The sequence below is a fragment of the Nestor notabilis genome, unplaced genomic scaffold (assembly GCF_000696875.1).
Source record: "Nestor notabilis isolate BGI_N333 unplaced genomic scaffold, ASM69687v1 scaffold35647, whole genome shotgun sequence".
Classification (NCBI taxonomy): Eukaryota; Metazoa; Chordata; class Aves; order Psittaciformes; family Psittacidae; genus Nestor; species Nestor notabilis.
This window is the reverse complement of record NW_009935785.1, coordinates 1-17,506: the sequence shown is the minus strand read 5'-3', so window position 1 is coordinate 17,506 and position 17,506 is coordinate 1. Positions and strand designations below refer to the sequence as shown.

The window sequence follows — 17,506 nt, the reverse complement described above, 5'->3', positions numbered from 1 at the left end:
ATCTGCGCTACCAGTTTTGGTTACTGAAAGTCTCATTACCAAAAAAATCTCTAATTTGGAATCTAGCAGTGGACTGCAGTTTTTCCTAGAGCAGGGTTTGAAAGTGTGGCTTAGCTACCCCTGCAAACCAAACTCTTTAGTGAAACTTCAAGTCCCTGGGTTAGAAGCTACTTTAGCTACTGGGTTTTTTTCCTATGATGTTTTAAACTGGTCGCTTCATAGTGAAGTTTTTCTTTCAGTATTAAAATGACACTAACATCTTGCAGTGAGAAATGACAGAGCTGCTGTCTAGGGAAAAAATACTCATTTAGCAGTGTGAAATTTGTTACTTTTGTTTGTAAATGTGAAGTTGTTCTCAGGATGTGCAAATCTACCGTTTAAGATGCCGGTGCAGTAAGCAAACCTCCCCTGTCCTTTATGCGCTTCCATCATCTTTGGAAAAAGGGAATGGCAGAATACTGAAGTCTGCTCTCTGTCTTACTACATAGTTGTTGCTTCCCTGTGTAGCACTTTATTTTACCCAGGATGATAGGAATTAAGAAAACTTTCAGTCTCATACATAATACTACTACTGACTGCTAGATTGCTATTGCACCTGCTACTTTTAACTAGCAAAATATGGATTCTGCAGATTTGCACTTTTAAGTCACTGATTTGTTCTAGTTTTGGGCTAGGTAAGTGCTTCCTAGAAAGACTAGCACGATTATTAAAGCAGGTACATTGATACAGAGAGGAAGGCAGTCAAGATCCCCATGCTCAATCTACTCTTACGTTATATTTAGAACTAATTTAGTAGTTTAATCCCTGGATAGAACTGACATAAATTTGCCCTTTTTAGAGCTTTCCTAACCACTAGATAGTAGGGACCTACTGAACATGGGGATGAAAATGTACTGGTTATGAAAAGAAGCCAGATGTACTTCAGTACTATTCTAAACTCCTCTCTTAGAAAAATACTGGGCCATTCTTGGAAATTCTGGCTTGAAAAGGAAGACAGGGAAGGTTCAGTGAGAAATTTTTGCTTTGATCAGTAAAAAAAAAAAATTGCTCTGAAATCACAATGAAAACTTAAAAATAGAAGATGTACTAAGAGTTTGCCATGTGGTCTTCTAACAGGACCTGCTGCTTAGCAGTGTTCTTAGGGAAGACTTAGGAATTTAAAACATGGAAACTGCAATACATTTTGATTTTTACTTACCAAGCTTGTCACTGTTCATTGCTGTTCAGAGTTTCTGTCTTTCACATCAAGTCTTCATGCTTTGACATAGTTAAAATGAAACCCAAATTTTTCCTTGGGTATGTTTTACCGCAAATTAAGATTTATTTCTACAACCTCTGTTTTGAAGAAGACATACTTTACTTTAAAAAATACTAAATGTATTTAACTGGCATAAACCAGCTCTTCAATTACATTATCTTAATCTCTGTATCAAAATTGAAAATGCTACCTTTGCAAATAATGGCATGTGTGTACAAGCAGTTATGCTTGTATCCACCTTTATTTAATACACTGTTTATTGTTTACATAGATGAAGAACTTAATTATGAAATTGTCTTCCTCAAAACAGCATTTAAAGGGGTGAATAAATACTTTTCTCTTTCTTTTAATTAAGACCTGTCAGTCTGCAGAAAGCAGACCCTTGTTGGCAGAACAACAAAATGAAAGCAGTGCAGGACACTGGGGACCTGTAACACCAAAAGGACCTGGAAGACCCAGACGACCAAAGAGACGTGGTCGACCACGGATGGGTGGAAGATCCAGGTGTTCTGGAAGGCTGAGCAGACCTGGTCAGTCCCCTTCAAAGTCACTTAGTAGTGTGTCAGCAGAACACAATGTATTCAGAAGAAAAGCTAGGTTAAAAGAGGTATGGTTCTCTTCTGCAATTACTTCACAACTATCCTCCCCTCTTTTTATTTACTTATTTTTAAGGAATCATTTTCAAAAGATTGGGTTTAATTTATTTTTTTTACATCCTTGTGTACTGACAAGATGAAGGACTAAGGAAATATTAAGTTGTCTTTCAAGGAAAAAGTACTTCTACCAGAACACTGGGCAAAGGGAAAATGGGAACTCAGTCTGGAAAGGAACTTTTGACATGTAGATACATTCTTGCTATCATTTTTCTGGAGAAATGGTGTTACTAGCTATTATTATGTATCTCCTCCAACACAGTAAAAAGAAATAAGTGAAGTTGGGCAACATCAAAAAAAAAGAAAAGAAAAAAACCCAAACCAAACACACACAGAGAAGCTCTTGGGGGAGGATGGAATGGGGATTAAAATCCATGCAGCTAACATATGTTTTTTTGTTTGTTTCCTGTGTGTTGTGGAAGAACCTTTATGGCTACTAAATCTACCAGTGTTGCTCTTCTTTCTATGAATTGGCAGCATCTGTGGGGCTGAGTTTTGTCTGTATAAGGGTAGAAACTGTTTTGAGGTTTTCTAATTTATCTCTTTTGGTGTTATGTTTGCATCTGTTCTCTAAGCTGCTTAAACACATAGTGTAGCCTTAAAAAAAAGAGTAGTGATATTTGATGTTCTGAATGTGGGATGCATAACCTCTGCTGGTTGCTCTGCTCTTAATAAATTCTGGCTTTTGACAGTTAATACAACAGTGTGATAATGAAGACTTAATGGAGCTGGCTCTCCCACGTCTCACGAAGCTTGTTACAGTATTTGAATTTCTGTTGATGAAGGTGAGGTGTTTTGGGTTTTTTTTTTTTAATGTAAAACTGTTTAAATTATTTTAGGGAGACTTCCTTTAGTGTACATAAAAAAGATTCATTTAGAGATGTATCTGAATTTCCTAAGCATTGTTCCACACGTCACTTCAATCTACACAGCCGAAGCTCTGGTAGGTCTCTTGACTGAAAGCCTCACTTTTTGCTGACTGGTTCAGTGGCTTTTTTTATTACTCAAAAATCTCTTCACTTGAATGTTTGTATTTTAAAACCTTGAATGAAACAAACTGGCATACTTTAATTTCATTGGTTTGAAAATATGGGGGGAGGGGAAACAAACCCTTTTTTCCCCCTGTTATTTCTAGGTTGAAAAAGGGTATCCAGCCAAAGCTTACTTCCCAGATGTGTATAAGGAATTTGAAGACTTGCATAATATGGTAAAGAAAATGGCTTATGATCACCTCAGTAATTCAGATTTGCTGAGTTGCCAGCAGCTTGTTGAAATAAAAGATGCTAAGGTAATAAAGCACTCTGTTTGGAACTGTGATTTTTGTTTGTTTTGTTTTGTTTTATTTATTTTAGATGCTTTGCACTTTTATTTTTCTCTGATAAGCTTTGTCATGCTGAAGAAAACATGGGGTTAGATGAGCAAAAAGAGACATTGTAAAAAATCCAGCAACTAACTGAAGAGAAAAAAGAAATCCATAATAAAACTACAGTTCTAGTTTATGGCAATAGATACAACTAGATAGTAGATAAAAAAAATTCTAGCAGCACTGGTACCTGTCTTGTGTATCTGGGGTAGTATGAAGCTGCATGTTACTACGAGGTGTGCTCAGCAGTAACTGCTAGTGAAAGTACATCTGGATGTTTGACTAGGAAGAAAGGGTCTATATTTAAAATGAGTGGCCTTGATTTAAAGGGATAAGTGGTTTCATTGCAAAATGAGGACAAACTGAATGCATCTATGCAGTTCACAGCTGTAGTAACAAATGTGAAAGGTAGTGAATACATTAATAAAGCTGCAAGCTATTATTTCAGTGATTCTTCAATCCATTGCTTATGCAGCTGTATCTAGAAAGACAGTGCAGGCTTGGTTTTCTGGTTGTTTTTTGTTTTGCTGTTCTTTTTTAGTGTGGATCTGTTTTTCCTTATGGATCCTTATCAATCTTATATTCCCCTTGCTTAGAATAAAACAGCTCTTTGTACTTAACATAGTTTTGGTTTTCCCTTCTCTGTTTCCAGTAGCAAAACCACTGTTATGTGTAATACCTCCAACAAAACTCCTAAATGATGTGCTCATTAAGGTACATCAGCACTGAACGTGCAACTACCAGGAGAGGGGAGCATACTGGAAAAGTTAGAGTAGGGATGGTGGAGATAAGAACTTGGTTCTTATAATCCTGGATTAAAAATAATTAAGTCCTGTATGGACTGTTAGCAGTGGTTAATGTTTATGTTTCAGAATAAATTGTGACATTCACTGTATGTACTAAAACACTTCCTAGAATTACTGAGTGCCCATTTGGCTATTCTGTAACACTGATGTTTCCCTCTGGTGAAATGAAATTGCACCAAGTAAAGGGATGCTGTTGAGAGTGGTGTCCAAAAATGGAACCTCTTTCTTGCTTCTCTTCAGTATTAATGTGTACTTTTAATACAGAATTATGCTCTTAAAAAACCCCAACACCCTCCCCCCTGCCCCAAAAAACCCCAAACCAACAACCCAATAAAACAACCCAGCCTTGACACTGTGTAGTAGCACACCTGCATAAGGATGAAGCACAGGACTGGAATGTGGGGATGGGACTTAGAGATATTCTTAAACAGGAAGACCTAAATGTTTTTCAAATTATGTAGAGCCTCAACAGTGTTCTTTATTAAACCTGCTCTTGGTAACTGTTTCTGGATTCTATATGTAACTATTGTACACCTAATTCTTTTGAGTTTGCCTCTTAATATTCACCTTCAAATGAAGGTCATGTTCTATTAATGTGGAGGCTGATTGAAAACATGGGAGTCTAAATACTTCATTGAGCTGTGATAATGAATTGCCAGGCTAGGCCTTTGTAGTTCTAGCTCAGTTTTAAGAAAACGAATCCATATATCAGCATTTATATATTGAGATTGGAGAAGCTAAATTGTACTTCTTTTTTTTTTTTCTGTAAAGGTTGCTGAATCCCTAGGAATTGCAGAAATACTTGCTGGAGAAGAAAAGGCACAAGCTGCAGACTCTCGTTCACAATGTATAATTAAAACAGTCAGTGAGCAAGTGCCTGTGGAGATACTGGGACAAAAACGGTTAGCTGAGGTATGGAATACCTTTGTGAAAAGTAAAAATGAAACTAAGACAAATTAACACTCGTTAAAACAGATAATACTAGTATGATTTTGTAAGGAATGATTATCTGACTTGTGTTAAGGCTTTTCATGGTGTTTGGAAATACTCTCTAGTGTGGTATCATATATAGAGAGTATATATAGCTAGTTCATATGCCATGAACACTTTAGGTAGTGAGACACTAAAGATGTACTTTGGGAAGACACTTGTTAGCATTCAAGACAGAATCTCAAAGGCTTACGGGTAATGTCATGGTACAGGGAAGAAAGAATATTGGAGGCATTAGTAAATGGGGGCCACACAATAAGAAGGATCCCCAGATTGTAATTATTTGTGCTGGTGTAAGTGGGCTAACGTACAGCAGGCTCAGATGCTGGAGAAGTGGTTGCTCTGCTTACTGGTGGTAGGCAGAGAGGCATGAAAACAGTTCCTTTCTTACTAACAAGGCAGCTGACTAGATTTAGTCTGTTTACAGCTGTAGCAGGGAGCTCTGTTTTCTCTTCTTGAAATTCACATCTCTGTGGTCCATCCCCTTAACAGTCCTACTTTTTATTTAATCTGAGTTGTTTCTGGTCATGGATAAATAAGAATAGTGCTTTTTTACTTTGCTGCCTGTAGTTAAAGAGCTGATCATGTTTTCATTAACCAAACAATACTGGGCAGACTGTGCATGCCCCTTGATTCAAGTTGGAGGTTTCATGCCATACAGCTAACCACAGAGGCTCAGAGAGATGCTTTAATGTTGAGGCAAGGGCATATTTTCAACCAAATATCAAAAGTAATTGGTGGCATTTTGGCAAAGCGTGATGGCTGTGTTTAAAGCTTTACTTTTTAGGAAGACCTTTAGTATTAAAGTCCTGTTTTCAAGGAGAGTATCTGTTCACTGCCATGAAGTGTCCACAGTTAGTTTGTTGTCTTTTCCAGTATTGTCAGCTGTTACGGTGGCAGCCAGTTAATTACCTCTTGTATTGACAGAGCTCAGGGGAGGACCTGTTGCCATCAGCCAAAAGGACCAAGTTAGAAGACGTAATGGAGAATGTGAATAATGATCATGCCAGTCAAGATGAAGTGAAAGAAAAGAGTGGGAATTTGTGTACACTGTTTGGAAAAGATGGTAACCTCTTCAGATTTTCCAGTTCCATTCTGCTTGTGGAGGAGCTGAACAAATCTCATGATTCTTTAAGCTACTGTGGGTTTTGTCTTAAGGTTTAATTTATTAACTTGTTTCCCTGGTCCTTCAAAAGCAGCTGTTTAAATGGAAAGGCATCATGGTGGGGTGCAGGGAAGTAAGGGATGATGCAGACCACAGCAGTAGCTCAATTCTGAATGCATGATAATCTGGTTATTAATACTGCTGCATTACTATGAGCATAGTACTGTCCTCTACTGTGTGCTTTCTGAATGCTTCCTATTCACCCTATCCTTTACAGCAGGGAAGGTGCATGACCTTTGCACCAGGAGTGGGAGAGCAGGGGAAGAGGAAGCTGCATGTATGTCCTTCCTCTTTGCCTCAGCAGGCTGCAGGAGCAGGAGAATCATCAGAGCTTTGTGGAACCTGGGGAAGGGGGAGAGCTGGAGGCTGTCCTGTATCCCAGTGGAGATGTGAGGAGATTGGAATTTAGGCACCACTCTGCACCACAGTTTTTGGGTGGTTGCCTTTCTTTTTATCCCTTTGTTGTCTTCATTCACCCCTGCCCCTCAGATTGGCAGGGTAACAGTGGATTAGAAAGGAAAGCAAGATGGATCCCCACCTATAATCTTCTAAAACTCTGCTGGTCTTTGATGCAGAAGTGTTGCATTATGATCACTGTTGTCAAAGATTCCAGTCCTTGCCCACCTCTAGTTAAGATCTGTCTATCAGTACAGTCCTCTTGCTTTGTACAGACTTTTCTCTGGTGATGCTGTAGGATGCTTTGCTTTGCTCTCTGCACATCTTTCTGCCAGGGGTTGTGTTTTTGTTTTTCTCTCTGTTTCTTTTTCTTTCCCTGGAAGGTTCTCTGCATGACCATGCTTATTTCTTACTGTATTAATGATTTACTTCTGGGCTAGGAGGTTTTTTAAATTTGGTTTCACTTGCAGTTCTAGTAAGGTTTTTTGCGAGTGCACAGTACAAGAAGTTAAAAATGGTCCCTTCTGCAGTGTGTGCAGTGATAGCTTTCATAAGAACTAAAAAAGCCCCCAAACAACCTACTGGTTCCTTTTGATTGTCAATTACAAAAACTGACAGCTCCTACTACTGTAGTTTAGTAGTTATTGTTCAACTGTTTGTGACCTAGCTCTTGGTCCAGGTCAAATAACTGGTAAAACAAACTAATTTTGCAGTGCTTTAACCTTTTCTGTCACAGGATGAAGGTGCTCCTAGGGCTGCTAGCACTGATAATTAGATATGTAGTAACTTGATGACATGTCTGAGTCCAGGATGAGCTTGATTATCAACAGATATTTTACTGAGTTTAAATGTTTCTGTCAATTTACTAATGGTAATATTCTTTATCTTTTAATGTCATAAATTTCTTTAAGCTGTATGCCAGAGTATGACTTTGAGCCCAGGTTGTTTTCAGGATTAACTGAAAAATGCCGCTTCTGATGTCAGGTCCCTTGCTATGAAAATATTCAATAATATTTCACTATCCAGAAATTTCCTAGTATTTTTCTACAAACTTTCTCATTGGAAATTGCTGTGAAACTCTTGTAAGGTGCTTCAGGTTTGCTAACTGGGGGAAGGAAAGCAGGGAGGCAGTCTAGCTTTTCCTCCGAAATTACTGCTGAAAAATAATTTTTTGGACATGCAATATTAGATTGCTCAACAAAATTATATTTATTTTCATCCTTTCAGGTTGTAATCAATTAAATGGAGAAATCCTGCTATCAAGAGATGGGCATATCACTTGCTGCACAACTGGAAGCACAGAGCAACATAATTTGCTTGCTGATTCAGGAGTCAGAATTGATGCTGGAAATTCAGGTACCTTGTCCCAGACTGTGAAAATGAGGGTAGAGTATTCCCAAGCTGTGGCGAAAGAGGAACCAGACCTGGCAGGTGAAGCGTCTCTGCTACACGCTGAAGTTGTATTACCGGTTGAAGCAGATGGCTCACCTGGATTAGTCCAAGCACACTTTGTGTGTGAGGATGCAGCTGGTGGGCTCTTGGCTCCTCAGCTTTGCACCTCTGTGTCAGAAGATGCAATGGGCAGTCAGAGCACTGACATAGCAACGTGTGAAGAAAATGGGCACCATCAAAAATACGAGAAACTGCAAGAAGAAAACGGTAATCTTGCAATTAAAGAACATTCTGAACAACTCCATAATGCAAATATGACTGATGAGATGCTGGAACTTGAAAAAGCTTTTTCAACAAACATTGTGCCAATAAACCAGCCACACAGTGCTCAGACTGAATTGCACCAGAACCCTGTCCAGGAAACCTCCCTGTCTGCTCATGTGAACCATGAAAACTCTCTTAAAAATGCAAATGACTTTTCTTGTGGGACAGAGGAACAACATGAGCTGGAGAATACAATTACTGTAGATGAAACTGTAGCCTTTGAGATTACTGATGAGAGCCATGATTTTTTGTCTCAGGGACAGGAACAGATTTTTATTCAGACTTCAGATGGGCTTATCCTGTCTCACCCAGATACTGCTGTTCTGTCTCAGGCAGAAGGCATTGTTATTGTAACCGATTCCAGTGGTACCACAATGCATATCCGCACGCCTGAGGGGATACCTTTGGAAACTGTGGAAGCACTACTGGCAATGGAAGCAAATGGCCAAAGTGAAGAGATTTTGCTCTCGCAAAATGAATTGGAGCCATAAATAAGAAAACTATATGCTTTCTTCTGGAAAAGAATGACTCTATCAAATGTATATTTTTCTAATGTGAATACTGAAATAACTGAAATTTAACTTATTTGTAAGCTGTTTCTATGCCCTGTACTTTTTATAACTTATGTTTATATGGATCTAGCAGCATTGCAACCAAAAATTCTAGAATTAACATCATTCTGTTTGCTTTATATGTTGGGGTGGGTGGAAAGTGGAAATCTGTCAACCCTGAAACTGTTGCACTGTTCCCTTTTGTTATTTAATTCCTTTTCTCTCCAGTCATCTAAAAATGCAGGAAGCTGTATTGCTGTCCAGCAGTGATGTGCTGTGTACTGGCACGCTGTGTATGGGTAAAATAAAAACTATATTAAAAACATGGCGTTTTCTGTGCCATTGAGTTTACAGAACACTTTGTTACTGCACTTGCTCGATGCTAATGAATATTCAAGCTGGCTTTTAGACTTGAAGAGCATAAATCTGCCCGGAAAAATAGGCAGTTTTAAATATAATCTGGGAACAGTGTGACAGCCTAGCTGATCCTTACTTCAATAAGCATCCACTGAGTTAGAGATAAAAATAACCTCCAACAAAAACTGTTGGAAATGTATTTAAGTATGTTTGTGTAATGTTCAGCCACACCTTTAGAAACTGCTTAGACAGAAACAGGAAGGTGCTAAGTAGTGATCTGGTCTTCCTTACTGATACCAGATTCTTTTTTTCTCTTTAGTCCATGATAGTCTATTTTTGTTTGACTTGTATCACACTTTTTCTTTCAGATGATGCATCCTGTGTCAGTTCTGAGGTTTGACCTTCCCAAGAACTCCACACTGCCTTGTAATACTTAATCATAATAAAAAGGTGTCCTTGACTATCATCCCTGTTTCTCTATGCAGACAGAAAACTTACCAAACTGGTTATTTACTTCTATCTACTTCTATCTACCTTGTATTACTGTCACACTTTTCAGTATGTTGCTTGGATGATAATATTTTTTGTGGAGAATTCCTAGCAGCTTCTTGTCCAAGGCACTGTCTTTACTTTCAAGAAGCGTGGCAGGTGAAAATGAACAGCCTTACATGACTAGTATCTTTTAACACAGTTGGGTTTGGGGTTTGTTGTTGTTTTGTTTTTCTTGATTGCCTAAGTAGGAGATTAGTTTGATTAGCCAAAACACTGCCTTTTAATGTGTGGATGTGAAAGATGTCATCACATATTAGTGAGCTCCTGTCTCATGGTTAGGTTTATGGTGTTGGTGTAGGTTTTGTTTTGGTTTTTCCCCCCTATTTTTTAGGAGGTCACAATGGTCAGAGGACACAGGCCTACTCTGTAAGTGAAGATCAAGGTGAAGTGAAGCAAAGTAAGGTCTTCCAGTCTTCGATCACAGTGAGCAATGCTTTATTACATTCTTTTGTACTGACTAATAACTACATCTGAGGACTTACTTAAAATATAACAAGCAACTGCTTAAAGCTATAATGACAAAATATCTCTGCAATAATTTTGCAGTAATCTGTGTCCAACAGCAGTCAGTGAGCAAGGGGCTCTGTAAATATGAAGACAACTTCATGAGAAGAGAACAAACCACAATTTCTACCTGTGCAGAAAATGAAAATTTGCTTCAATTCTGTCTTCCCTATTGATTTGCACATGCTGAGAAATACAGTCCACCTACTCCCATCTTAAAAGAATAATCCTGTAAGTGAACCAACCTTTTGTCCCTGGAAAATACTTTTCCAGTATGAAGGTGTTTCCATAGTGACAAGGGTTTGGCCCTACTCCAATAAATTCAGGTGGCTGTTAAACTATGTGGAACACTTGTACAGAAAAATAATAAACTCCAACAAAGCTATTCATAACTGATTGTGCTCTCCTTGAGCTACAGCAGAGTTTCTTTTTAGACGATAGGAATCTGGGATAAGACTAGAACACTATTAAGCTGTCAGAAACAATCTCGTTATTGAACAGAGCAACATGTTGAGAAAAGTTTCCTAATTCATGTCTGTTCTGTTACTGCAGAAAACTCATGCATTTCCCTTACTGAGCTTACAGGGTTTTAGCTTGGAACTATTCAAGTAAGTGACCCTACTTGTCCTATCAGAAGTCTGTTCTAGAATCTCTTTTAATTAGATTTTTCTAGTGTCAAAGCACGGCTGTTAAGGACATTTCATAGCAGTGTGCATTTTGTGTCACTTAGTTCAAAGGAGAATTGAGGGTAAACATCTGTCAGGGCACATTGATGAGTCAACAGCACTTAGAAACACTACATAATTGTGTGAAATAGGAGATGGAAATCAACAGCTTATATAGGAGCAGGTCACAGGCAGTCAGAAAGTGGGAGGAATTTAGATTATTAATCATAACGAAGTAAGCAGAAGGCCTAAATTCACTACACTTAGTTAAATTAAGGATTTAACTAAAAGTTTGTGAGAGGGCTGCATAGTTTCCACATTGTAATGCACTTTTCTGAAAAGTGATGATTTGCAACAGCAACTAACAGTTATTAAAGGTTGGGCAAGTGTGGCAACTTCTCCATGCTATCCAGGTCTGACAAGAACTTTATGCCACAGTGACTATTATGTCTTTAGGAGTGAAAGCAAGTATGAGCAGTGAATTCCACTTCAGCATTTAGCTTTTGCATGAACTGTTTCTCCTGAATAGACTCACTACTCCCTTTTCCAAGAAAGCAGCATGAAAAAGAAAAGTAAGAGTTTGAACCACTGGTTCTTGTCACATAAACTGCTAACCAAAACTACAGCAGGGCACACCTTTAAACCAAAACCACTTGACATCAGAAACAGTAATCCAAGGAAAAACTCACTGAGCCTCATGACTGGAAGCAAACAGTGTGGGATAAGACCATGCCTGAAGCAGACTTTGTTTTTTTTCAACAGATGCTTTCACATAACATCTCTACAATGAATTAAAAGAGACAAGATCTTTTCATATAATGACTGTGGAATAGTGAATTGTACTAAACCTTCCCAGTGTGCTCATTCAGGCTGGGATCACTCTTCAGGGGTGACATACCCAACCACTCTATAATCAAAACCAAACCAGAACTTACACTGGTGTCTGTGGCAGTGTTCCTAAACCACATACCATTCATAACCACCATGCGGATGCTTTTGGATCTGCATTTTGTGCTTTGCTTTTCCCCATTTATAAGGCAAGTACAAAAGCACACACCCTGTTAAATCATGAAAATAAAACCCACAAAAGATGAAGAAGTGCAGTAGTATGGTGAAAGGGACAACGTAGGTATTTTAGACTATCAAGACTTGGTAATTCGTTAACATTGTTTCCTGTAGGTGTCTATGTGCATTGAATTCACCCCAGACCAGCACATAGTGGTTACCTCTTTCTGATTATAGACGACTTAGCCTCCTACCTGTAGCCTCTCTATTGCACTTAAAATGGATAAAATGACGAAAACCAGATTGTCCTATGCAGAGAAAGGAGTATCAACAGAGACAAAATAATAAATACAAATAGAAATAAATATTTTTAATAAGTTTTACAAAAACATAACTTACTTGGTAAGCTTTGCAGTTTGCCATTTCAGTTTCATGTAAGCATCATTCGAAGAAGCCATGTAACATTTGGAATTCTAGCACTGTCTATGTCCTGTTTCTAGCAGCATGGCTTCAAGCAGTAGTTTGCTGCTATTCTCAATGTAAGGCTGGTATAACCAGGATGATAAATAAACCATCATCAGATCCTGGTCAGCAGAATGAGCAATTTCTTGTACAATTGTTTGCTTGAGTTGTAGTTCCTTCTTGTACATTTCAGAGAGCTTCAGAGAAACCTCATCTGAAATGGATTGGAAAAAAACAAGCACATTGAGCAGAACATTTCCAAAGTTCTCTAGGATTTACATAATACTTGTAATATAATGATCATTAAAAAACGCTACCTTGCATAAGCTATTCCCTGTATTTAGACATCTTAGTTCTTACGGTATCAGTAATGTTTGCATACTAGAATACACAACGCTAAACAATTTACTCTGCTTTTGGATGTATTTTATACATTTGTGATTTTGACATGAATCCCCTCTTAATTCCAGAATAAGCAGTGGTATTGATCCTCAGGACCCACTATAACATTATCAGCTATAGCTATTCTTTCAAATAACTGAAATTTGATTTAAAAAATTGAGAATGCTATCCTGAAATATAACTTGACATTTAAGAGTCACTTTTGATTTTAGCTAATCTAAAGGATGCCCTCACATGCTGTCAGGAAATTTAGCAATGTATGATCACCAATAAGTGATAACCAGTAGTGAAAAATAATGGTAAAACAAAGCAACAGATCAAAACTGAAGTGTGTAATGTAAAAACTAATGTTGTTACTAGTTAATAATACTGGCAGAGGGGTTAAAATATATCTATGTAATAATCTTTAACTGCTTGACTTTCTAAAAAATTACGCAGATTATTTTTCAAGAGAGACTGATCCTACGTTTGTAACTTAGCCTGAACTGTTACTATTTTCAGGAGGATTTAGTCCTTCATGGATTAGAGAGCATTGCTAAATGATTCAGACACAATGAGTGTTTTGATAGCACTTGTCATTCTTACCCTTTTAAGCTGGCAGAAAGTAAAACATAAAACATAAGATTCCTGGTATCTTGTGGTAGTGAAGTAAGAAGCAGGGCTTCACAAAAGTATGACTTTCACTTCACAAAGAAGGCAGTTGGTTTGCATGCAATCAGGCTTCTCTGTAATTCAGTTTTAAAACTGCAGGAATACCAGTTGGGAGGTGGTACCTTCTGCCATCAAGTGAATGCTAAAAGCATTGGTATTAACAGCAGACAGTAAATGAACATTTCTTTACTTGCCTTGACTGACACTGAGATCAGAGATATTTTTCTTGGCTGCCTAAGAATTAGCTGAAGCATAACTTGTTCTTTGCGCTCAAGGATTTAATTTCAGTGTCAAGTAACAAGTCAAGCAAGTAAGCCTACTACTTAAAACTACCCAGTTGCAAATACGTCTCTCCCTACAAAGGTTGTGGCTGTTGCAGCTTGGACACTGTAAGCTGCTGATCAGCTTAGTTTTTATGCTGTAATTGTTACATGTCAGACAACACTTGGCAATTAATACAAGCAGTCACCAGCAGTAAAGCTAAGCCAGTGGTGCATTCATGTGTTTATTGATTAGTCAATTCTAAAGGAGATGGATATACTCTCTCTCTAAAGCAAGACATCCAGATTAAAGGGTTTATTTTTCAGTCCTCAATTAGATGACATCAATGATACAATGCAATTAGCTAAGATAATAAGTATTTCACTTACAGAAGTATGGTGTGGGCCATGTATGAAAGAAGGGGGCTGTGCAATTCCCAGCTCTATGGTGGAATGCTTCCAAGTCACAGATTGCTTTAGTAGTTGAAGTAAGCTTTTCCATTTTCAGTTGTATTTTCATCTGAAAACAATGAACATGTAATGTTAATCAGTATCTCAGGAACATTAGACTACTATAATCTTAAACCAACCTAGTTGATTCTATGATTCTATTTCTCAAAACCCATGACTTCTGAAGAGTATTTAGTCTTAACAATTCTAACTCACTTTTTTTTTTTTAAACTCCAGACAGGAATCAAAGCTGGAATTTATCTAAAAATTTGAGATACCGTAAAGTTTTGAACGTTGCAGATACAACTTAGTGCTTCTGATTTAGCAACATTCTTTTGTTTCCCACATGTAGAAACATATTAAAATCCTCTTTTTCACTTGAGTTTTCTCTGTAGCGATTTAGCACTGGGGTAAAACATCAGACTGCCTATGAACAAGCATGACACAAGCCCTATGAGCACATGCTTTCTTACATTACCATGTCAAGAAGACTTAAATTTGATTTCGAAAAATCAGCAGCAAGTGAGTAAAGCAGCGCAAGTTCCTACCGACAGTATACCTAGGCTGATTTAACAGCTTGCTTCATAAAACAGGTCATTCCATTGACTTCCTTCATGTTCATCTGACTTTGTGCATTACTGATGGGGCCTAATTTTTACAACAAAACAGAGGTTGCAGGCAACATCTTTAAGTCAAGAAGCTAAAATACGGATACTTCTATAAACCAGTAAACTGGTACAAACTCATAAGGAATGAAAAATAAAATATGTCTGTAGTAGCTGTGTATAGTATCCAATGTAACACAGCCTGCTTAGACTCCTTTTACTCAGGGGTAATAAAAAGCTGCATAAACACACTTGGTAAGATACAAAACTACCTCAAAGAAAGAAAAAGAAAAAAGAAAAAAACGAAACAACAAAACCCCCTCACCCAGATGACTGTTACTTTTTCCGACAGAACAAAATTGGAGGAAAATCTAGCTGCTTTCCTGCTTATTCAAAATACTAAATTGATATCCTGTCTACATAAAAAGATAGATCTATCATCTTTTTAATGGGCCTCCACTTCGGCAGAAGGCTGTGAAAGTTATTTTTAATAGGAATTTTAAATTACAGTATCAGGCAAAAAAAGAAAAAAAAATAAGTCTTTGTATCCTGTCAAACTGGCAGGTGATATTAATTTCTAGCAATGGATCCAGAAAAAAAGGTGGGTTAAATAATAATTATCTTACTCTACTCTCTAGAGAAGGAATTCTGCACAGAAAGTGCAGATAGGCAGACTAAAAATATAACTTCATCATATCTGATCAAAGACAGCTGCAAGAAGCTTTACCTGATGGCAGGTAAAGCACTGCTTTGTGCTTTGTTTGGTTCTAAACAGAGGGAAAATTCAGGATGAGAAAACAGAAAACAGGTGCAGTTTCAGAATGAATTTTTTTATGCAACTTGTTCTCAGAGGATCACTTCATAAAGGGATGAGTAGAATTATAAGCAGAAGGCAGATGTAAAATCAACTTTCAAATTTCCCAAGCAAGCAAATAAAAGGTGCACACTAAATTGATAATCACTTAGGTTTGAAGCCAAAGAATTATAAATAAAAATCCTAATTTTCTATTTACCACAAATACTTGAGGACATTTCCTTATGTCATACTTGAACACACTTGGAACTGATTGATATTGACTAAGACTGAAAAATGTGCATTACCATATGCTTTAAGGTCTCAAGTAATTCTTCACAGCAATTGTCCAGTTCTTCACAGTACTTTGGAGCTCGCTTTTCAGATTCTGTGGCACTGTTATGGCATGCTATCTCCAGTTTGTTGTCTTGAAATCTAAAACAGAAACATAAGGCAGAGTAAACAACTGCAACTTGGGTTTACCCAAGCTGTGGAGATTTAAAATCCATGCAGACTGGTCCTACAAAATCTTTCTCTTACAGGCTATGCATTTTTGGGTGGTGTTTTTATTTTTTTTTTAATCATCACCGTTAACTTTTCCCTCCATATAAATCACTAATTCTTTCTTAAAATCTGCTGAACTTTTGATTTGAATGAAATTCATTAATACTGGCCTCCGCGTAAATATGCAAGAGTAAGGGAACTCACACGGCCTGAGATCTATAGGGTTAGATTCTAATTTTGTACATTATGTAAGTATTTTAAATGTCTGTTATGCTTAACTATGTATAATAAACATAGCCAATTTCTTCCAAAAATCATTACTTTATGAGTTATTTGAATACTCATAAGACTTATTATTTGGATCTAGATGGTTTATGTAAGGAAAAAGTCCAATGCTGAGTTTGATTTAAGAGCGAGCTTTATCTACTCTGACATATAATACTTTTTCCCACTTCCAAAAAGAACTTTCTAGTGATTAAAAGAGATTTAACTCTCAATAAAGGCAATCTTTATGCTCTTTACTTGTATGTATTAGCATACTTACTGTTCACTAATCTTCATGTTGACTATTTTGTTTGCTGTAGTAAATCCATTATCATTCAGTCTCTCCCATTTCATCATTAAATTATGCCAGTCTGCTGCATTATCTTTAATTTTTCTTGCACTAACAGGTAAAACAGGTCTTCTTGGAGTACCATCACCAGGACCTTTTGCTGCATGAGAAAATAAAGAAATTCAAGCCATTTAGAGCATACAGAGACAAATCAGCATGCTGTCTGGCAACTGTTCGAGTGATTTCCTTGCTTTATGGCTGAATATTGATTAAAGTAAAAGGGAATTTACATGAGCTGCCTTCAGTCCTGAAATCTAATTCCTCATCTATACGCCTTACTACTACTTACAAGAAAATCATGTTATTGAAAAAATGCAAGCATGTTCTGTGATGTGATTTTGTAACATGCGCAGCAGTGGCTTTGCAGTAACCGGCCAGCCTAGCAGTCTTCTGTCTATGTATGACAGCCAGATGATAACACAGTGTATGACAGCAATGGGAACTGCTGCACAGAACCCCATTTACACAGGAGCACCACCTGCGAGCAGCCCCTTCTGCCTGTCCCCACCGTCCCGCCCCGGGTCCTGCCCGGGAAGTACGAACGGGCCGCAAGCCCGGCTCGAAGCTCATCAGTAGCAGAAACGCCGCCGCTCCACCCGCACACTTGCTGGTTTTAACTTTTATTCACAGAATCGCTTGAAAAGTGGCACAAAGGTGAAGCCCACGAATCACAGCAAGGTACGTGTGTCACTCGCTCCGCCCGGGAGAACAAGAGAGGTGCTGGGCACCTTCCTGGCCCGCACCCACGCTAAGGTAACGCGCCGGCGGGCGAGCAGGAACAGCAG

General features: G+C 37.9%; 2 protein-coding genes across 2 annotated transcripts in view; one reads left to right on the top strand and one right to left on the bottom strand.

Annotated features, from left to right (window-relative positions):
* The window catches only part of ZNF839 (zinc finger protein 839), a 10,492-nt gene extending 1,275 nt beyond the window's left edge, over positions 1-9,217 (top strand). The window contains exons 2-7 of the mRNA XM_010017992.1: positions 1,614-1,865; positions 2,604-2,696; positions 3,047-3,199; positions 4,852-4,992; positions 5,998-6,136; positions 7,859-9,217. Of these exons, the coding sequence (XP_010016294.1) occupies positions 1,614-1,865; positions 2,604-2,696; positions 3,047-3,199; positions 4,852-4,992; positions 5,998-6,136; positions 7,859-8,838 (1,758 nt within the window). The 3' untranslated portion in view covers positions 8,839-9,217. The remainder of the gene's footprint in view (positions 1-1,613; positions 1,866-2,603; positions 2,697-3,046; positions 3,200-4,851; positions 4,993-5,997; positions 6,137-7,858) is intronic.
* Positions 9,218-12,323: 3,106 nt separating this feature from the next.
* Positions 12,324-16,821, bottom strand: CINP (cyclin-dependent kinase 2 interacting protein; the record flags this gene model as incomplete). Its single annotated transcript, XM_010017993.1, has 4 exons — positions 12,324-12,657; positions 14,147-14,276; positions 15,913-16,039; positions 16,653-16,821. Coding segments are annotated over 4 exons (629 nt in total), but the record flags the coding sequence as incomplete, so codon positions are not given.
* Positions 16,822-17,506: the final 685 nt, after the last annotated feature.